The sequence below is a fragment of the Grammomys surdaster genome, unplaced genomic scaffold, assembly GCF_004785775.1.
Source record: "Grammomys surdaster isolate TR1022 unplaced genomic scaffold, NIH_TR_1.0 62, whole genome shotgun sequence".
Taxonomy (NCBI): Eukaryota; Metazoa; Chordata; class Mammalia; order Rodentia; family Muridae; genus Grammomys; species Grammomys surdaster.
This window is the reverse complement of record NW_021604564.1, coordinates 21,047,229-21,070,195: the sequence shown is the minus strand read 5'-3', so window position 1 is coordinate 21,070,195 and position 22,967 is coordinate 21,047,229. Positions and strand designations below refer to the sequence as shown.

The 22,967-nt window shown below is 35.7% G+C and overlaps 1 protein-coding gene across 3 annotated transcripts in view; it reads right to left on the bottom strand.

Moving 5' to 3' along the window:
* Kiaa1109 (KIAA1109 ortholog) overlaps positions 1-22,967 on the bottom strand; it is a 189,899-nt gene that overhangs the window by 82,196 nt on the left and 84,736 nt on the right. For all 3 annotated transcript variants that reach the window (XM_028763894.1, XM_028763886.1, XM_028763876.1), the window contains exons 32-45: positions 20,912-21,032; positions 19,506-19,652; positions 16,719-16,846; positions 16,304-16,500; positions 15,464-15,661; positions 14,564-14,775; positions 10,922-11,073; positions 10,359-10,509; positions 10,031-10,183; positions 8,666-8,906; positions 7,411-7,553; positions 3,443-3,662; positions 2,624-2,782; positions 1,205-1,380 (exon numbers count right to left, since the gene is read on the bottom strand). In XM_028763894.1, coding sequence (XP_028619727.1) covers positions 1,205-1,380; positions 2,624-2,782; positions 3,443-3,662; positions 7,411-7,553; positions 8,666-8,906; positions 10,031-10,183; positions 10,359-10,509; positions 10,922-11,073; positions 14,564-14,775; positions 15,464-15,661; positions 16,304-16,500; positions 16,719-16,846; positions 19,506-19,652; positions 20,912-21,032 — 2,398 coding nt within the window. The remainder of the gene's footprint in view (positions 1-1,204; positions 1,381-2,623; positions 2,783-3,442; positions 3,663-7,410; positions 7,554-8,665; positions 8,907-10,030; positions 10,184-10,358; positions 10,510-10,921; positions 11,074-14,563; positions 14,776-15,463; positions 15,662-16,303; positions 16,501-16,718; positions 16,847-19,505; positions 19,653-20,911; positions 21,033-22,967) is intronic.

Genomic DNA, 22,967 nt, shown 5'->3' with positions numbered 1-22,967 from the left:
AAGATTGTAGGAGCCAGAGAGGTGAAGGCCACTACAATAAAACCCCCAAAGTCAACTCAAATGGGCACACAGGGGCTCACAGAAACTGAACTTCCAACCAGGGAGCCTGCGTGGGACTGTCCTAGGCCTTGTGCTCATATGTTATAGATGTGTAGCCTGGTCTTCTTATGGACTCCTTACAGTAGGAGCAGAGCTGTCTCTGATTTGGTGGCCTGTTTTGGGGTCTCTATGCTCCTATTGAGTTGTTTTGTCCAACCTTAATAGGACAGGAGGAACCTAGTCTTTCTGCAGCTTGTTATGCTGTGGCTAGTTAGTACCCGTGAGAGGCTTGCCCTTTTTAAAAGTGAAATGGAGGGGTGGATGGGGAGGTACGGGGTGGGTAGGATTAGGAGGAGAGAAGGGAGGGAAAACTGTGGTCAAGATGTTAAAAATTTACTTAATTAATTTTAAAAAGAATAGAATAATTGGCTGTGAGGTTTAACAGCTGGCTTTGCTTCTGTAAAACTTGTTTCTCACTATGAGAAAGGGATGAAACATTCTCTTCTATTACTGAGGGAAGTATAACAACTTTCTTACCCAGCTGTGTATTCCATGAATAGTTGTAATACACAGCTTTCCAATGTCCACATTTAAAACTCCACTTATCCCACATGTCCCATTCTCTAACTTACCTTCTAGTCATTCAAACTTAAATATATTACAAATAATTTCACAGTATTTGTCTATACTTTTGCAAACAACTTTTCCTAGATTTCACCCTCGATGGTATGAACTACTTCAATAGTTCACATTTGACCTCTACTTTCTCCTCCTAGTCATTTAAGACACTGCTACTCATAGATATCTACTTTATTTCTTTATTCTAAATCCATTGTCTCCCAATTACTCACTTAATAGTCTTAACTTTGTACAAGAGTTGGTAGAATATGATAAAATTTAACTTGCTAGACATGTTATGGACAATTTTTAACCCATAACAAAAATATGATGATGAAACTTTCAATTAATGATAACCTATTGGTTAATTTGTATTCATAATTAATCCAAGTGCTTCTAAAGGGTGTTCCTATTTTGCATGAAGGCTTTTACAACAGGCACAGAATAAAGATTTAATCTGAACTTCAGGTACCTACTGCTTGATGGCCTGTGCTAAGCCCCGCTGAAGGAAGTGACAATCAGTATCAGGAAAAGCAGACAAGCTCACCTGTGCATCAGCAAGTTGAACAGCAGGAAACCCTTGGTTTGCTTCTTCTACACCTGCAACATCATCTTGACTAGTACTATGCTGAGAATGTGTTCCATCCAGAGTATTCTGATCACTAGATAAGACAGTGTTGAAATCTGAGGCTGATGGTATTGTAGGAAGATTGGGTGCAACTCCTAACAGCAAAATGTCAAGAGTAAATATGAATCATTTGGAAACAAAAAAACAAAGGCATAACAAGTCAAATTTAAAAACAACTAAGTTGTAATGCCCTTTCCAGACCACAGAGGAAAAACAAAACAAAATAAAACAAAATACAAAACAAAAAGACTAATAATATGTAGCAGTAAATATTTACAGATGTAATTAATAAAAAACTACATTAAATATTCATAAAATACCAGTGATGTTTATATAGGAATTCAAGCCAGTCTATCACCAAAATGTAGAATTTTCTGACTGGAGAATCTTTGAAAAGCAAGTATACAGCAGGGGAAAAGCCATAGGTGTTAAAGAATTACACCCAAGCTTTATCCTGTCCTTCCAGACAAAAGACCCTTGTTGAAAGGAACTATTCCATGGAAGTTGTCTTGAAATTGAAACGACAGCCATTCTAAACAACAGTGAAATCAGAACCAGATAGATGCCAAGAACTGTGGGATGTCATCTTTCTATTTTCTTCAGTCAAGAGTCAATGCAGAAACATTGCATGCGGTTAGAATTCAGATCACTTCAATGCGAGAAAGAGCTCAGTGAGCAGTCACAATTCAACCACTCTTCTCATTTCTATCTAAAAATAATTCACATGGCTTAAATAGCTTTTAAAATTCATTTTAGCTTCCTTTATTAATCAGTATCAAAGTCTACTTCAATATTCTTCAATATTTACTAACACGGAAAACTTCAAAAACAGGAAAGGAAGGCTAATACACTTACACTGGATATAGCCACCACTTTGTTGGGAACATACTGCCATATTTCTTTCTATATATGCAAGTTCTTTTAAAATTAATAAATGGCCTTAATTTATTTCTCTCCTTAAGGAAAGAAATCTTACTTTACTATTCCCATAGATCTGATTAAATGTTTGGTAAGTAACTACAATGAGTAAATGAATTAATTCTTATGATGTTTCAGAGGGAACTAGACAGATTCAAAATATTTTCGGTATTTGTAGGTACATTATGTTGTAACTATATGATTTTTAACCTGCCTCCTTTTGTGTTATGTTTAACAAACCACACTGAATGTTTTATATTCTGTAAATCTTGTACCAAATAAAAGTTTAATTTGCCATTTCTGAAAGAGTCCAATTTCATCCAAATAGCTGACAGTCTAAGTATCCTCTGAGAAACAAGATTTTGCAGTAACTGTATGTGCAACTGAAGACCGTTAAGATAAAAATGATAACTATATTACCTGTTGGAAGACTGTTATGACCTGACTTTGTAACAGGAGATTCCTGTACCACACTTCCACGATTTCCCACAGCATTTGACATCCAATTATAAAAACTCACAGATGATGGCTCAGATAACAAAGGATGTTCGGATAACATGTCCGTGGCTACTGTATTTCCTGAAAAGAAAGTTTACGGAGAATAAGATTATTATATAATATAAAAGAGAAAAATGCTACTAGCATGCTTTCAGAAAGTCATATTAAAATGTCTTTCTTTGAAAAAAATGTAAGGATTCATTTATTCTTATTTTATGTGTATAAGTGCTTTGCCTTGAGTTGTGTCTGTGTATAAAGTGCATGCCGGGCCAGAAGAAGGCATGTGGATCCCCTGGAACTGGAGTTACAGATGGTTGTTAGTAGCTTTGAATTGAACTGGGAATTGATCCCAGGTCCCCTTCAAGAACAGCTAGTACTCTTAATTACTAAGCCATCTCTCCAAGTATTTTTAAACTCTCACTTCATGATGTTGGTATGTAGATCCTAAGGCATTAGGACAAAATTCATTTTTATTATCACATGGTGGTGATTTTGCATTCTTCAGACTCAGCATGTGTAGCTTGGCATTAGCACTAATTTGAAAATAGAAATAAAAGGTACAAAAAGAAAGTTATAATTTTGTTCTAAATTATTTTTCAAAAACAAAGTAACTAAAAAGATTAGTCATATAATCAAAGTATATAATAATGTGGTTTTCTATTTCTCCCATAAAAAACAAAACAAAACAAAACAAAATTTAATTGTCCAGAGGAGTGAGTTGGACCCACTGGAGCTAGATACCTGTTCTTGTTAGGGAGCTGCTTTTCACAGCTGCACTACTTCTCTGAGGAGTGCCTTCCAGAAGGTTGTGCAGGCTTGGGAAGCTTCCAGTCAGATAGCTGAGAAGGCTCTCCTTACGTGGACTCTCCTTTACAGGCATTCCAGCACGTCCAACATGTACTGGAGAATCTGTAGCAGTGTCTCCACTGGTGTAACTCAGAGAATGATATGGATGAATGCCCTATAAAATGAACACAGGGCTCTTTTTTTCTCCTGAAGTCTATGAAACTGACTGCTAATAATTACAATCTCCATAACTGTTCCTATTGCTGCTAGCTAGTCTATCCTTTCATACTTACAGTAATTTTGTCTACAAGGATTACTGAGTCTCAAATGTAAAAAAATAATTTCTATAACTCTGCAATACAATACTAGGGGCTATATATCATATTCAAGTATATTCCTTGAAGTAATTTAACAATGAATCATTAATTGATTTCTATAGCTAACTGAGAGTTGTAGAACAGCATCTTAAACAGAATCCAGGAAATAAAATGCTGGTTAACTATGGCGGTGGGGTGCAGTATCCAGGGCACTGGGATGTAAGCAAGTCATGAGGAGCTTTAAGAATATCCTTGTGGCTATTTAAAGAATAATAAGTAGCCTGAAGCAATTTTTGTTATGGCTTAACTATGGAACCAGCAAACTGATATCCCAGAATCAATCTTCCTAATACAACTATTCCATTTAAAACTGAGAATCAACTTGTTACATGACTGACACCATCAAAAATATGTTATCACTACCAGGCCAGCCATAAAGGCATTAAACACAATCTCAGGACTCAGGAGGCTGAGGCAAGAGCACTGCCATGAGTTCAAGGTCAGCATAATCTACCAGTAAAATCTAGGCCATCCAAGGAGATGCAAGACTTTTATCAAAATAAACAAAAAAACAAACATAAAAAACACATAGCAAATCTAATGAAGGAAATATGTTTGCTAGTCTTTTTACAGAAGGTAAGCATAGACAACCAACAGAAGGGAAACTAGAGGTTTTCTGAATAAGAACAGGAAACTAAGTAAGGACAAGTATACATCATATTTAAGTACATTAGACCACTGAAGATTTAGCACAAAGTGGAAAGGTGTATTCATTTTTACATGCCTTCACTTAGATGGGGGAAGAGGAAGAAGTCTCTCTCTCACTATAGGAAGTAAGAATACTTATAACATACTAAACATGTGCTACGCATATTTCATATCTTATCCCTTATATGCTCTTTGTAGACAATTAACTTTGTTTCACAAAAGAAAAACCAGTTTATAAATAACCAAGCAAGAAAAGTCAGATATTTTAATCCAAATGCCTCACTTCCACTCCACAATTCTTGACATTAGACCATCTTTGCTCATTGGTTTTGACTATCACTGGTCCAGACAAAGTCAAGAGTCACCTGGGGAGAGAGTCTAATGGGGAATTGTCAAGACTGGTTAAGTCTATGGCCGTGTCTTTGGAAGACTGTTTTAACTGCTTATAGATATTGGAACCTAGCCAGGTTGCAAGTGGTACCACTCCCTGGGCAAGGGATCCTGAACAGTATAAAATAGGATACAGCTGAAAGCAAATAGTCTCTCTTGAGTATTAATATGACATGACTAGCTACTTGAGTTCTTGTCTTGACTTTCCTGAAATGATGAGCTATAATAAGATAAAACTTGTCCTTCCCTGTGTTGCTTTTTATGAGTATTTGTCATAGTAACAAAAATATAACTAGAATGTTTATTCTTCTAGCACTTAAGAACACCTAATGACATTTATTTATATAAATACTCTATTCCATCTTTTAAAATCACAGTGCTTTTTGTCTACTAGAATTGTTAGGTCTCAAATGTTAAAAAAAAAATTTATAACTCCAAAATACAATACTAAGACTAAAAACTGACAAATACTTTAATTTGAAAGGCAATATGTACATAAAATAAAAACTTAAAAGCATAAGAAACTTCAGTAGGAAATAGATCCTTTCCCTAATAGTTTTCTAGTTTCTTATCTTCCTATATTAATTATGTGTTATAAAAGCATACACACTGTGGTGGTTTGAATGAGACTGGCCCCCAGTAGGGTCCTATACTTGGATGCTTCCTGCAGTGGGTGGAACTATTTGGAAAGGATTAAGAGGCGTGGCCTTGTTGGAGGAGGTGTGTCACTGGAGGTGGGCTTTGAGGTTTCCAAATCCTAAACCATTCCCAATTAGATTGTTCTCTTTCTACCTTCTGGTTGTCTTAACAAGTAAGCTCTCAGCTACTGCTCCATTACCATGCCTGCCTATCTACTGCCATGCTTACCACATTGATGGCATGGATCGTAACCATCTGAAATTCTAAGTAAGCTTCCATTTAAATGTTTTTTTTTTTAAGTAAGTTTCTTGGTCAAGGTGTCTCTACACAGCAATAGAAATGTAACACCCCCCCCCATATTTTGCTGATAATTCAATCCATACAACTCCAGTGGCATCTATAGTTGTACATAAACCTACCCCATTTTGGAAAGGCTTTGTAGTAGGCATTTACAACAGTTTACATAACTTATAGGCCCTCTGATGTTTAATTCTTTTATGTCACATCCACTGTTTTTGCACTATAGCATTGCCAAGAAAGCTCTAGGATCTGGCTGACCATTTCTCGTCACTTCCAGAATCAAAGTCCCTGACATGGAAATGTTTTCATTTGTACTTGCCACACTGTCCTTCAAAAAAATTACAACCATGTAAATTTCTTATTTAACAGTTTCCTCCAAGATTGAAACATTCTATTCCTACTCCTGTAAGTAGCCCCAATAAAACTCACTAGTTCACTGAGTTGGATTCTGGTGGTATCTGTACTTTGGTCTATCAGGAGATCTCTATTTGGGGGTGAGTAGACACATGTATAGTGTCTTCCCAGGAAAAGTTTTGTCATACAACAATATTCTAATATTATATGAGAATGACTGTTTTCTTTTCATATAATATCAAATTTTGTTATTGTAATCTTATAGAGAAAAATAAAAATATTAATTTATTTTACATTTCCTTATGAGAAAATACATCTTCATATTTGTATACATATTTTTCTGTGACATATGTTATGATTTTATCCATTTTTAAAAACTTTTCTTCTTAATATCTTATCTTTTTCTTAGTGATTAAAAATACTTTTTCTATTATTTATTTGAGAGATGTTAGCTCTTTTTCATGTGCTTTTAATTTTTATTTTGAAATTTCAAATTTAAATGTCAAAATTATCCTGAGTTTCAGTGTAAGGCTACATGCAGACTTTGAGTGAAAGTAATACTATTAACTCAAATATTCAGTTCTTAGAAAAGCCAACTACCAACAGCAATAATAAAGCAGAGCAATACAAGGTGTCAAATAGACTTATCATGTCTTTACTCACTTCTCACCACACTCTTCCACAGGAGGATGCTATCAAAACCCATACCTTACAAATAAAGACCCTGCTGCACAATTCAGTCATAATTTTCAAGTTACAGGGCAGGATTCAAGTGAGGGTACCGCTCCCAGCGCAAGTCCACTCACTTGGCTGTACCATCCCTCTTTATCAAGCATCCTTTAAACTTGTAAAAACAATGGAGTAGAAATTAAGATTATAATTTATAAAAGCTCAACCTAAACTTGCATTAATAATGTATAGCCTAAAAGGCATCCCACTAAAACTGAAATGATAAGATTATCAACATTTTCAATACTGAATTTTATTGCATATAATGTTTGATTTAAAAAAAGGTTTAGTAGTATTTAAGTATCAATTATTGAAGGTACAAATTTAATGGAAATCTATATACTAAAGGTATTAACCAAATTAATTTCAACATTAAGTTATTGGAATATTTAGAGAAGCCATCTAAAATATTTAACACTGACATTAAAAAAAATGTAGGTCACTCCTGTAAGTTTTAAACTCTAATCAAAGAGAGCAATGCTGTACCTTTATTTTTAATGCAGAGTCACTATGGGTGTGAGTTTTAGAAAGTTTCCTCATTATTTCAGCTCCGGTGACAGGTCCAGAGCTCCCAGGTGGTGGCCGGTTAGCTGTTCCTTCTAGAAGCATTGTATGCTCACTGACTGTGGCTGAAACGGTTCAAAAGACAAGTGAGTTATATACATATGATCACACACTTATTTGAAACATCACCAACATTCTGGTTTGCATAATCACTGTACATTTTTATAATCTAAAAAGATGTACAATGTTTATAATTTTTATTTTTTGTTTCCTTACCCTCCACTCTGAATCTGAGTTTACACTATCCATGTAACTGATCCAGTGACCAACAACCAATTCAGTCACCCTGTAGAATATGCAGAGTGTCAGGAATGGACACAGGCATCATTGGTGTTTAGAAGGTATAGTTAGTGAACTAATTCAACCTCTGTGCATAACAAACTCTAGATAATAAGCAATAAAACTCAGGCTAGTTCTTATAATATATTTATTAAATTATTTTTTAACTAAGCTAAATAAATATTCTGGAAGCTTTACTTTTAGGACTTTTCTCCTACAGTACTTCTTCCCCACAGTACTTTTAATTCTTTTTCAAAACACTGTAAGACAATCTATCATCATAATACAAAATTAATCTTTAGCAAAAAGTTAAAAGTAAAAACATACATTTCAAAAAAGTATATCCACCTGGTTCAGATGCACCACATCCTATGTATAGAATTGTATGCTCAGCTCAGGCCTCTAAATTTATTTAAAGTAAAATATATATAACAGGTGATAAAACAAAACTCCTTTAAAAACAGACAAATGGGCAAATACAATTTTAAAAGGCAGGTTTTTGTTTACAAGTTTTCTATAAAAGCTGTCTCTATTAGACATATTCATTAGTCTACTGTAGCTCACAAAACTAAATTATAAAATTTGTTCAGTAAAAAGATTCCAAAGTCATTGTGAATTTGGATTAACAAAATTTACAACTGCATAATTCAACTACAGGATTTTCAAATTTGGTACAAAATTATTAAAATTATTGAGTACCATGTGATCAAGTATGTAATGTCATAATTTTCTTCTATTACTAATTTCCTAATAATTACAGGCATCTTTAAAAAGGTATCTTAAAAAAAAGTTTTTGATTGGTATCTTTTAAAGAAGCATATTATTGATATGAGGTTATTTCTACAAGAACACACCGTGTTTACACTGAGGAAAGAAAAGTTCTCTGAACAAAAGTTACCTGCATCAAACTCAAATTCTGCGCCATCAGCACTAGTATCGCTTTGCAGACCAACTCCGTTATCCAGGCCAAGTCCCTCTTCATGCTCGTGGTCCACAGTCGCTGGAGGTTTCAGTGGCTGAGCTGGTCTGTGTAAGCTTACTCCTTTAAAGGCAGGTGTTACCACAATGAACTTCATCCACTGCCTTGCCAAAGCAACCAATCCTTTCTTTAAAGTTACCAATGCAGGGAGCCCATCACTCTGTTATAACAATGAAGAACTAATTTTAATCTCAAAATGCCCACTTAGAGATAAAGGAAATCTAAAATTTAGATTTTTAATTCATTCAACATTACCCATATTTTCAAGTTGACAATAAAACCTGCTATAGCTACACATATATTGAGAACATCCCTCTAGGGTTGATGTATTTTAAAAATTTGGTTCTCACTGTGACAATGTTTGAAAGGGGTGGTATCTTTAAGCGGAGATCTAGTGGAGATCATGGAGGACAGCGGTCTAGGAATTCATTAGAGCCATTTTGGTAAGACCTGGTAATCTATATATGGGCAACTATTAAAGAGCAAGACCAACCTCCCCAGCCTCTGGCTTCCTGTCTTGGTATGTAAAGCATCCACTCATAGTTAACGCTTTCAAGTTTCTCTGTTCTAGCTTCTCTGACCACAAGGTTGGGCATGTTAAGCTTATGCAGTACAACGTTGGCTTCAATTCCAGGAAAATACAAAGTACTATTTCAGTCTTAGATATAAACATCTTTGTGAAATGCATTATTTAATATAGATTCTTCACTTGCCTGGTGAAAGGTTCGGATAACCATTAATAATACTGATACACAGGTGCCTAACTTGGATAAATATTGTTGTGCATGCTCTACTACTTGGAAGCTAAGAGAAGAGAAGCAATGTCCTCATAATTCAAAATACTCAATCACAAATTGCTTTTCTAGGAGTGGGGATGAGTTGTACAATTATTTATGTTCCCCTCTGTGATTAACTGTTTTACTAAACCACAATGCTTCTCAGGATTACTTCCTGGCTTGAAATGTATGCTTTTAGCTTCTAGGACACAGCAGTCTCAGTTCTAGGTCTTTACTTCCCTTCTCAGCACTCAGTCTAGCTTCATGAAACCTCTCTAACCTTCTTGAAGTTTGGCATTTTTTCAGAATTTCATCTTTAACAATTTTTCATTCAACTTATCAAGCTAAGACATTTTATCCATGTCGACAGCTTCTATATACAAGCCAAGACTGTCAATCAGAGCAGTAAGGCATCCACTAACCTGCATTTCTAACCACACTTCTTTCTTACCCTGCCCATCTAGTACTATTTCTACAGAACAGGAGCTTCCTTAGAGCTAGTACTCACCATCGTGGCATCGTCAATGATGGAGTAATTTGCTTGGTGCAGGTAGTGGTGTAGAATATTACATAATAAACAAGAAGGATTTTCTTGGAGAAAGCGGGCAACTTTTGTAAGTCTATTGTATTTACTTCTTAGAGGAAAATGTACACTTTTATTCTGGAAACCATACAAATATAAAAGATTTAGAATTATATGTATAAAAGTTCCTATAATCAAAGATATTTAGTAATTAAGAATTTGTAGATCTGGTACCTTCCAACAACTATTAATAGCAATGAATCATTTACAGTAACAAAGTATGTCTAATACCTTATATGATTAAAAGACACACCTCTAATGCTTCTGTCATTATGCATCCCATAACAGCACAAATTCGCAAGGTTCCCTCAGTCTCTAGTTTGTTTAAGGATGACTTGAGTTGATCAATAGGAACAAGCCATGCACCAACAGCTGGGGTTGCAGTGCTTAAGAGGTTCAGCTGCCTTTAAAAAACACAAGAGTTAAGATCAAACTTTATATTTCAAGCACTACTTTATCCTGACAATATTTTCTCCTTTTGGTCACTGAAAAATTATGAACATATAAATAAGAAATGGACTCTTGGAAAGGAAGAAGGGAAAAATATATTTGAAATGAAAAATAAAACAAAAGTCAAAGGCAGCAAGTCAAGTAAATACAAACAAAATACTAGGATAGAAATTGGGCTAAATAGAGAATATATAGTAGCTTTAGAAAATATTCAATGAGAAAGATGGAAAGAACAGCCATTTTAGCACTCATTGGGTATTAGATATATCAGAAAAATAATTCAGGAAGTACACAAAACAGAATAGTAAGCTGTCTGAAATAAGGAGGAACTGTGGATGGACAAAATTACACTTTGAAATTTCTTACCTAGAAAATGCATGTGCAGGAGATCTCACATTGGTGGGAGCCGCAAAACTAAACCAAATTTCTTTAATGGTCAGCTTCATGCTACATGAATCTGGAGGTGGTGGCATTAGAGGGAGATCTTTTTTCAAATCATCAGATTCAACTCCTTCATCCTATATAAAAAAGCCAAAACCAATATTGATCCTCCAGAACCATTAAGACATGCTTATTAGCACTTTAAGCATAAAACCTTTACAGAGAATCCTGATCTGTGGATGTTGCTCAAAATAGCTATATAGGTTTGCACTCCCACAAGTAATGGAGGAGTGTTTCTCTTGCTCCACATTTTCACCAACATGTGCAATCACTTGAATTTTTTATATTAGCCATCTGACCGGTGTAAGATGGATTCTCAAGAGTTGTTTTGATATGCATTTCCCTAATGACTAAGGACTTTGAATATTTCTTTATGTGCTTCTTGGCCATTAGAGAGTCCTCTGTTGAGAATTCTGTTTAGCTCTGTACCACATTTTTAATTGGGTTATTTGGTTTTTGGAGTCTAACTTCTTGAGTTCTTTGTATTCTGGATATTAGTCCTCTTTCTGAATATAGGGTTAGTGAATACCTTTTCCCATTGTGTAGGTTGCCATTTTGTCCTATTGATGATGTCCTTAGCCTTACAGAAGCTTTTCAGATTCATTGTTTATATTTTTAAGAGAAAACTTTGCTCTGTTGCCTAGACTAATATTGACCTCCTGAGCTTTTAAGAGATTCTCCTGTTTTAGCCTCCTGCATCTCTAAGACTACAGGTTTAGCTTTTTTTTTTTTTTAAAGTAAACTATATGGGGTCCAGTAAGACAGCTCAGCAAGCAAAGGCATTTACTGCCTTGCTGTCAAACCTGATGACTTGGGCAGATGGAGACTCACAGAGACTGAAGTACCTACCAAAGAGAGTACAGAGGCTAGACCTAGGTCCTCTACATATATGTAGCAGATGTACAGCCTGGTCTCCATGTGAATCCCTTAACAATTAGAGCGAGGATGTCTCTAACTCTGTTGCCTGCCACTGGTTCCCCTTCCCCTAGCCTATGCCAGGTGGAGCCTCAGTGAGAGAGGATATACTTAGTCAGCTGAAATTTGATGCCCCAGGGCAGGGTGGCAGCCAAGAAGGGCTTCTCCATCTCTGAGAAGGAAAAGGGGTGATGGGGGGAGGGACTTATGAGGATGGGGCTGGGAGGAGAGGAGGGAATGGGGCTGTAATTAGGATGTTAGGTGAATAAACAAAGAAATCAATGAGAAAAAAACAGAAACAAAACAAACCAGCAACAACAAAACCAGCCTCTATAGCTGAGGAAGTAACTCAGGGGTAGAGCTAGTTCTTGCATAGCATGTACTAAGGTCCTGAGTTTAATCCTCAGTATCGAAAAACATAATAAATAAAATTTAAAGCACTGATCTCTCAAGAAGCTATATGCCAAGCACTTGGGTGTATAAAGATGTAGAATTTGAACTTTGAAAAAAGGAGTGAGACTTATGCATTATTATTGTAGCAACATACATAATCAAGCAAATGATTGCAGACTTCTCTCTGGAGCCACGGCACACTTAATGTCATGGTTCATACCTTTTGTAAAGGAAGCATGGGAAAGTATCACTATATAATGGAAATATCAGTGAGTCAAGGAAATTAATGTTATGAATATAACTTCCAGGGAATTCCCATGTTTGAGGAGAAACAGTTCCATAAATAAATGGGGGAAAAAACAACACAGAACCTGGATAAATTGTTGAAGGCTCGATGCCCTAGTGTAAGGGGAATGCCAGGATGAGGAGGTGGGAGTGGGTGGATGGGAGAGCACTCTCATAGCAGCAGGGGTGAGGGGAGATGGGATAGGAGGTTTCCGGAGGGGAAACCAGGAAAGGAAATAACATTTGAAATGTAAATAAATAAAATATCCAATTTTTAAAAAGAAAAAGGAAATCCAAGGAGCTCAAGATCTGGGACAAAGGCCCTTAAAATTCTGTAAAGTGAGGCTAGAGAGAATGACTTAGTTAGGTACACCAGCTGCTCTTCCAGAGGACCTGGGCTCAATTCCCAGCTCCAATATGATGGAGATTCAGCACCCTCTTGTGGTCTCAGTTGGCACAAGGCATATACAAAGTGCACAGACACAAATGCAGGGAAAACACTCCTCCACATAAAAATAAATCTTTAAAATATTCTGCAGTTTTTCAAAAGGTAAGGACAGAATACTAAAATAATTCTTGTTTAGTTCAAAGCCACATATGTCTTAATTCCTTTCATTAAAATTCTAATGGAAAAAAAACAAGGAAAAAAAATCTAATGGAAACTCGCACCCAAACACTTCTAAGGAACTAATAAAGAAACTGATTAACTTAAAATTTTATTTATGATTATTGTGGGGGATGAGAACATGATGTGTAAGTATGTGTGCAAGAGTTCCATGGTGTAAATATGGAGATTAGAGGACAACTTTGTGGAGTCACTTTTCTCCTCCTACTTTTACAAGGATTCAGGAGATCAAACTCTGGTTGCCAAGCTGGACACCTAGCAATTGGTTCTACCTGCTGAGCCATCAGGTTGTTATGGAAATTGATAAACTCAACAAATATGCACCAAATAAATCCCCAGGGGCTGTGGAGATGGCTCAGTGGATAAAAAAAGTACTTGCCCAGTAGGCCTGACAACCTGATTTTGGATCATCAGATAACATATTTAAAAACAACAAAAATCAACAAGACACCTGCAAAATATGGGTCTGTAATTTCACTGTGTACCTACAAGGAAATGAGAAGTGGAGACAGGAGATCTCTAATGTTTGAAGACAAGCCAACCTGGTTTACACTCCAATAGAGGAATCTGTCTCAAGGTTAGGGTGAGGGCTAGCATCCACATGTAGAGTGTGGCATACCCCATACCTACATACACATCTGTCTCTCATACATAGAGAAATAAAAATAAATAACCACCACGAAATGGAGTTCAGAGGTGAGTATAATCTTAAACACTAGATACCTACAATCTATTTTTTAATGAAAGGGTGCTCCATTGCATTTTTATTGTTTATTCTCAGAAGTTTATGTGTATATGGGTATACATTCACTAAATTTTTGCTTGTTTGTCCAAGGTCATCAAACAGTTAATGACCCAACTTTTCAACAATAGGGAATCTTAAATAATTTTGCTGTTGTCATACTCATCACAATTAAATTCTACCACAATAAAAATAATAAATGAATTGAATATAAGGTATTATATAAGATGATATCTAAAATAAGCAGATTTTGATAAAAACACTCATTATATAAAATATTACCAATAAGTATAAAATGACTAACTAAAGGCTAATTAATCAAGGCCTACATTTCTTAAATTCCATAAATTCATTTATGTAACCTATGTTTATTATATGTATAACATAAGCAGAGTATTGTGCTAACTATTATAATGGGCAGGAATATGCACCATAGGAATATATTCCTATACCTATTCAGGAACTATACCCTATTCATATTATATTCAATAAAATGTTTCAACTCTAAAACAGGAAATGAAATGGAGATATGCTCTAGAAATTGATTTTGAACTGAGTATATAGTTCTCTATTTCCAAACTATTAGTCTCATTAGAAAATCACCAACTTGCTCATCTGAAACTGAGTTTCCATTTATGTCAGAGGAAGGACTGGTTCGGTCACACGGTAGGTTATCATCAGAGACATCAGTATTGTAGCCACTGCCCGTAGGAGAATCAGAAGAATTATTGGATGTCAGCACTCCACCCCTTTCTGTGACACTAGTTTTACCCATAATTCCAAAACTGTTATATAAAACTGCACCAGATTGTCTTCCTCCTATAAAAATAAAGGGAGTCATTTGTTAGAAAAAAAATTGGATATGTGTTTTGCTATTATACTCTAAAATATCTGTATATAACTTCATCAAGATCATATTTTTCCTCACTAGCCTTTGCCTTTATCTAACAGAATTACGTATGACTTTCCAGGTAAAAGGTGTAGACATAGAGCTACTAGTATTTTAAGTTACTGTAGCATGTAAGACTAAGCCTGAAAGTCTTACAACTCAACTTTCCTGCTATAAAGTATTACTCATAACCATTTAAGGCTTTCCTTCCTCCTTTCCTCTCCTCCTCTTGTCTTATATAAGAAACTAGTATAAATCAGTATTATCACTAAAGGAAGAATTCACATGAAATGTTTACTTCTTATATGGCAAAGCTCTAAAAACTCTGAGAAAAAAAAAGGGGTGGGGGGACTGTCCAGTAAACTCAGGAATTTCTAAATCCTGTTGCCCTGTGAGGCCCAAAGGTTTGTGACAGAAGGACTCTCTATCTGGCTGTGGAAGGAACTACCACTTGCATAATTGAGATGTATACGCACCCCTTGTAGGTAAAACCAAGTTCTACAATTTCTGCTGTATTATGTTGATCCAGGTTGCTACAAGTAACAACTGTTAAACACATTTCAGTTATATGGAACTGAACTGTCCCCACCTAAGCAGAATTCAAGGGTGAAAATTTACCTTTTATAGTTAAATTTTCAAGTCCACATTCAAACATTATCCAGCCCCATTTTTCTTGACTGGGACCTATCCGTGTTACATCTGGGATAGCTTGTTGATCTGTCTCATCTACAAAAGTAAATTCATCCAGTTCTTCAAGAGTAAATAAAACTTTGGACTTTTCAAAGGGAATGGCAGTGATAGCACAGGTCCCAATGTCTATTATTGAGAGAACACAATGAAAATCTTTTTAAGAAAAAAAAAAACAAAAATCAGATGTTAATATATGCATTGTACTAAAAAAATCTTTATATTCTGAAAATGCAGAAAAATAAATAAAAGATGTAAAGAAAATAATACTATCTACAAAGAAGTAAAGACGATTCCAGAGTTAACAATGAATTTATCAATTTGTTTTTGAGAGATTAAAAAATTCTGTCAACAAAGCGGAAGAACCAGCCAGTCAGCAGCACTCCTCCATGGCTTCTCATCAGCTCCTCCCTCCAGGCTCCTGCCCTGTTTAAGTTCCTGTCCTGGATTCCTCTGACAATGACTGTGATGTGAGATGGAAGCCAAGTAAATCCTTTCCTCCCTAAATTTGCTTTTTGGTCATGGCATTTCACTGAAGCAATAGAAATTCTAAGACAAACCCTGAAAGAGGTTAGAATGAGCTAGAACACAGATAGTCCTAAAACTTACTTTCCATTTTGCACAGAACATAGAATAGAATAAATACTGAGTACAACACACGTAGAAGTGCTTTTCTCTTCCTTATAGTATCGAATTGCAGCAATATTCAAAGGAAAATACTCTTGTTTGCAAAATTTCACATCTACAAATGAGAAAGTTTTTGAAGCTTACCTGTAGTATCAAGGCCTCTAAGCTGCCCATGGACTCGATGGATATTTAACTTGGCAGCAATTTCTTTGCCTTTCTCTGCTCCAGCATTGGACCTAAGAGACCCAGATGACTGAGGCTGCATCTTGCTGGCATGAACATATCTATCAAAATTTGATGTTTTACTAGCGTCTACGTTTGCAGTCTCTTCAACCACACCTCTGAGTAGAAATAGAAAATGTACACAATAGTTAACATTTAAATAATGTAGTCCAATAAAAACATTTCACTATGTTGTTTAAAATGAAGCAATCTGTCTAAACTAAACCAATATCAAGAATATTGCCAAAGTATTTCTTTAAAATAATTATGAATAATTAGGATAGACAAGGCTTTTCAAATCCAACAATCATGGCTCAAATTAATAAGATCTTTTCACCTGTTCATACGAACTTGTGTAGCAATTCTGTCAAAACACAAAGCCACCAGGGAAACATGTGTCACACTTCTACTAGGAACTGTGGCTGGAGATTCTTCCACTGAGGCTTGTAACAAGCATAAGTTAACCTAACACACAAATAATACAGGTTTCAGAACTGAAAAATTAAACAGTGTCTTTTATAACTAGGTAACAAATACAAATAAAAAAAACAATAATGACAGTATATAGATCTATCTGATAGTAATGAAGACAAAACAAGCATGATTATTGTCAAAATATACTTTACTAGTACAACAGTAGCAAAAATGTTGTGGGAGTAATCAATGCTTTCTGACTAGATTAGGGTTTCTAGTGGGGGGAATGTGAAAAGAGGATAACATTTGAAATGTAAATAAAGAAAATATTCAATTAAAAAAAAAGAGAAACATAGTATTAAATTTTTTCCTAAGTATGTCTTTTTACTCAACTATTGATGTATCTCTCAACACTCAAGAAGCTGCTTTCTATCTCTCTCTTTCTCTCTTTTATTAGTTGAAAGTTTTGATTGTCCTCTTTCCCCTTCCTCAGCTCTTCCCAGATCCCTCCCTTCATTTCCTACCCACCCAGTTTTGTGTCTTTTTTTAAAAAAAATCCTTCAAGACCAATTTGTGCTGCCCATAATACTTATGGATTGTATTCTCCTACCAGGTGAGGTCAACTATACTTTAAAAGAAAAATGCAGAGAAGTATCTTTTTTCTTTCTTTCTTTTTTTTTTTTTTTTGTTTTTTTTTTTTTGTTTTTCGAGACAGGGTTTCTCTGTATAGCCCTGGCTGTCCTGGAACTCACTGTGTAGACCAGGCTAGCCTCAAACTCAGAAATCCGCCTGCCTCTGCCTCCCAAGTGCTGGGATTAAAGGTGTGTGCCACCACCGCCCGGCGAGAAGTTTCTTTTTAAAGTAAATGGCAATTAATTCAAAAACTTACAATTTGTCAACAGGTAGAGAATAAGAGTACTCATTTAAAAGCAGAACATCTGCATCACATCCCCATTCCAAAGTCTCAGATATGAAGACAGCAGGAAAGATCTTAAGAACCAAAGATGGTGAATAACTGCTGTTAAACTATGTCTCCTAGATATGCCAAAGCATTATATAGAACTGTACAAGACTCACACAAGACCATGCCGACCCTAGCACTTATCATACTGGCGGGTACATTGCACACTACTAGAGAAAAGCAGTTATCAATATTTCCTGGATGTAAACCCTGCAACCCACAACAATGATGCCTGTAAGATAAATTGTTACAATTGTTATGGGAGTAACCAAACACTTTCTGAATAAATTTAAAGCCTACTCTATGAGATGGAATCCATATCTGAAAATGCGAAAGAGGCCAAGAACCTAAAACTATATAGGTGAAGAGACTATGGAGAAAAATCTCCTACTATTATTCTGCTAAATGAACACAGCAATAAAATGGTTCCTAATGACATACTGCAATACCCATAGCAGAGCTTCACTTAAGCCTCAACAGAGAAACTTCTTCTTGTAGTAGATGGTGACTAACAAAGAAACCCTCAACTGGAAGATACAGAGTCAAGAGACTCTGGAGCTCTGAGTCCGAAGTGGGATGTCTGCAATGAACCCTTCCCCTCAGGAATCAAGGTGCTAGGCAAAAGAGGAAGTGGAGAGATTAAGAGGCAAAGGTGACGGTACTCTCTCCAAGGAAAGTCTTTCAGCAGGATGCACATAAGAGCTCAGGCAGAGTGTGTAAGCAGCATGAACAAGAAGATGCACACAAGTTAAAGCCAGATGAACCAAAAGCTATCTGCAACTAATGTCCACTGGCAAAGGAAAAATTGGTTTTCCCCAATAGAGTTTCACTGGGTATAGTAACCACATTTCAGGACAGGCCCCATTCCAAGAAGTAGTTGGCCAACACAAAATGAAGTGAGATATATTTTTGTAGACTATTTTTCCTCCTTATGCTTTGTTTTAGCATTCTGTTTTGGTCTTTTTGGTCTTGTTTATTTTGATTTTTTTATGTTTCTGTTTTGCTTATTTTAGAGAGAGGGAGAAAAAAAAACATAAAGTTGAGTAGGAAAGGAGTTGGGGAACAATCTAGGATGAACTGGGGAAGGGAAAAAAACATGTCAAAATATATTGTATAAAGAAGAAAAATTATACTTTAAAAAAAAAAAATCAAGCTAGCCAAACTATCAGCAAAAGTAGAGGCTCAACAAAGTCTTAACCCTATCTAAGAAGCTCTAGTCAATTGACAGCTACCAGGGAAGAGACTCAGTCTTCTTCAGGAATGTAGCCTGTGATGGTCCATGCACATCCTAAGAGACTAAGTGTTGACTCTGTGGCTTTAGAGAAAGAACACACACGTGAAATTGGGAGGGGAAAGTGGCAGAGGTGGATGGGGAGGTGTTCAGAGGGAAGGAGCTGGGAGGACATGATCAAAACACACACACACACACACAATATATAAATGTATATATATATATATATATATATATATATATATATATATGCATATATATGCATAAAATTTTCAAATGACTAAAAAAACAGTTAAATTTTTACTGGATGGATATGGAAAATTTTACTAAATATTTACTAGTAGTTTGCTATATTAATTATAATATATTAAATGTACATTAGATCATCAAGAGAATGGAATATATCTTTTGATATTGCAAACTGTTTCACTAACATTCCCTTTGGTAAATGTAAAAGGCAAAACCGCTAAGTATGCTCACTTATATCAGGACAATGTTTCTGAAAAGCTTAACTTTACCTTTGGTATGCTCACATTAGCTTGCAGACCTTTAATTGTCACATTATCTTGCTTCGTTGTGACATTTGTCTGAATTTGTCCCTGGTTAGTTGTTCCTGTCATAGGATGCTCAGTTTTTGTTCCTCGAATATCTTGCTTGGGGGATAACTGAAAGCATTGAACAAAATTATTTTCCAGGCATTTCATAAGATATACATCATCCACAACATATATATTCATTGTGTTGTTACCACTCCCCAGACCTATATAACAACAACTATCCTAATACTCAATCTTGAAATTCAGGTAAAAGCTGAGAAACAGGAGAGCTTACCAGACTGAAAAAAGTACTGTATACTAAAATGAAATCCATTCATAGGAGCACAAAAATGGTAATCATATATTTTTATAATCGGTTATTAACATATTATTACTATTGGTAGTAGCAGTAGTAGTAGTAATAGTAGTAAAACTGAACTCTACTGTCTTGAAAGCTGACTTGGTTTCTGATAACTGGCTCCTTATTGCCTGGAAATAGCTCAAATTTCCCTTATTCATACCGTTCTACCTGAACTCCCTGAATGTAGCACATGAAAGGCCAACATAGAATGAGTAAAAATGACTAGTTTACCAGAAATACTCAGGCTCAATTTCACCTCTAGTTCCTAATCTAAATATGGTACAGATAAACTTGAAAATCAAAGGAGAATCACCAAAAGACCACCAGTGTGTGACTGTTAGGCAACTGGTGGCATAGTCAGATGACAGCAGGAGTAGAGGTGTCACACAGAAAATAGTTACTCAATTCACTGAGATGAATAAGAAACAACATAAAAATAAAGAAAAGTTAGAAATATGTATATGTTTGCTTCTGAAAGCAAACATAAAGTACTAATTCTAAAGAACGTCTATCATGAGAATGAAGAAGCACTCAGCATTTACAAGAATATACTGTAGCTCCTAAGTAACAGTTCTGTTCCCAGGATCCTTGTTGGGCAGCTCACAACTATTCATACCTCTAGTTCCAGAGGATCTAATACCCTCTATTGGTTTTGATAGGTATCTGTAATTATGTGCACATAACTACACACACACACACACACACACACAAGTTTAAAATATAATAAATCTTTAAAAAATTTTCATCATTTAAGGACAAGGCTTATTAGAAAAGGCTTAGAACTAAGCTACTTTCAAAACAAAAGAATAAAAATAAAGCTATGGTTTTTTAATTAGTACTACTTAATCCACAGTAGTTATTTGTGCTATTATGAAACAAATGGCATGTAAAAGCTTTTGGAACATATCAGATGGATTCCAATTTAACTTAGCCATAAAATTGATATATTTAAGGTTTTCAAGTCTAGATATTCTAACACATGGGGAAGATTCAAATTGCTATACCCACTGAATCAAAGACTTCTTACATTTTCTGAGAAGGTAGTCTTGCTATTTTGCACGGCTTCTCTAAGAACTTTCGCGTGAAGATCATCCACAATTGCAGCTGGGTGCCGAGTACTTGCACGGTGAACCATAGCTTCAATGTATCTGATGAAAGCAAAAGATAAAGAAAAACGTTAAAATTTAATTTAATATCATGACTTATTTTAACAAACAATCAGTGAAACTTACCACCATCTGAATATTTACAATTCTTCAATACTGAAATGCAAACATTACATCTTCAGAAATTCTACAGGAAAAAACATTACTGAAATGTTAGCCCTACCATCACCCCCAAAACCTCAGATCAGGCAGAAATATTTGCACCCACCCCAATTTCTACAGACTTGCACATTACAAAACTGTTTTTTTTTAATTTATTTTTAACCAATACATAAAAACTTTAGGACTGTACATACTAACAGGGCACTGTGTAGATAAAATGAATGTTATTTATTTCAGGTGAAAACTTTAAAAACTTCTGTACACATCAGCAGTGCACATCAGAGCGCCTAAGTGTAATTGTACCAGCTGATCAACACTCCTCTACCTCTTCTCTGTCTGCCCCTAGACTTTTGTCTACCATTAAAATCCTGAGACGAAAATGTTTGAGATTCCATGAGTGATATCATGTACAATTTGTCTGTGCCTATCTTATTTGACTTAACTACTGGCCTTCAGTTTCACCTGTATTGTCATAAATGACAGGATTCAACTGTTTTACAGCTAAACAGTATTTCATTGTATTTAATGTACAAAATTTTGTCATTTGGTGGACATGGGTCACTTTCATTTTTTACTTACTGTAAATAATGCTGGTGTACATGGGAGAAAGCTGCTTCTTCAACATAATAATTTAATTTTCTTTGTGTAGAAAACCACTAATAGGGTTGGTGGATCACAATAGGTTTGTCTTTTGCTTTGGGAAGAACCTCAATGTAGGGCTATAGTAACTTACATTCCATCAATAATGTATAACAATCCCTTTTCTTCCTTTTAATAATGGTCACTCTTACTGGGATAATATCTCACAATAGTATTAATTGGCATTTCTCAAGTCAGTAGTAATTTTTCATATACCTATTGACAGTTGTATGTCAGTGCTAAGAAATGGCTACTTTGGTCTACTGTCTATTTTTAATTGGTTCTTTATTTACTAATAGATTTTTGGAAATCTTTACATATTCTAGATATCTGCCCTTTGTCAAATGTTTGCTTTATAAATGCTTTCTCCAATCCTATGAACTATGTCTTGTATCTGCTAAAACTTTTAATTTGTTGTAATCCCATTTATCTATTTTAGTTATTTTTTTGCTAAGGTTTTGCATGCTCCACCCACCCCCAAAATTAAGAAACCATGTCCAGAAGTTCTCCACTATGCATTTTGTGTGTGTGTGTGTGTGTGTGTGTGTGAGAGAGAGAGAGAGAGAGAGAGAGAGAGAGAGAGAGAGAGAGAGAGTGTAGTAGTAGTAGTTTAACATTACAGGTATTCTACTTGAGTTGTTAATACATTCTGAAATGACATTTTTGTTTTCTGAGACAGGGTATTGCTTTGTAACTACCCAGGTTGGCAATGAGTTGACAATTCTCCTTCAGTCTCCCAAGTCCTAGGAATACAGATATGTGCCACTACACTTTCCCTCCCCCACATTAATTTATGTTTGTTTGTGGGACCATGAAAGGATAGCATGGTTTCTGGTCAAGCACTGGCTAGAGATGGCTGCAGACCCAACCAGGGTATCCCTGCAAGGGACAGCATGCATTTTGCCACACTCCCAGACTCTAGGCTCCTCAGGAGGTGGAAGACCTCCATTATCCATGCCTTTCAGTCACATTGGGCAACGCCCCTACCAGCCCCTCCACAGGTAGAGGGCGTGACTACAGGCCACAGAGCCTCAAGAGATCTCCATATTAATGAGATACCTAAAGGCCAGAGGGCATAGCCAATTAAGCATTCCTTCCTAGACCCTCCTCCTTACAAAAGATATTTAACTTCAGGCCTGACCTGAGGACATGGGATATAGCTACATCCACTTTCCG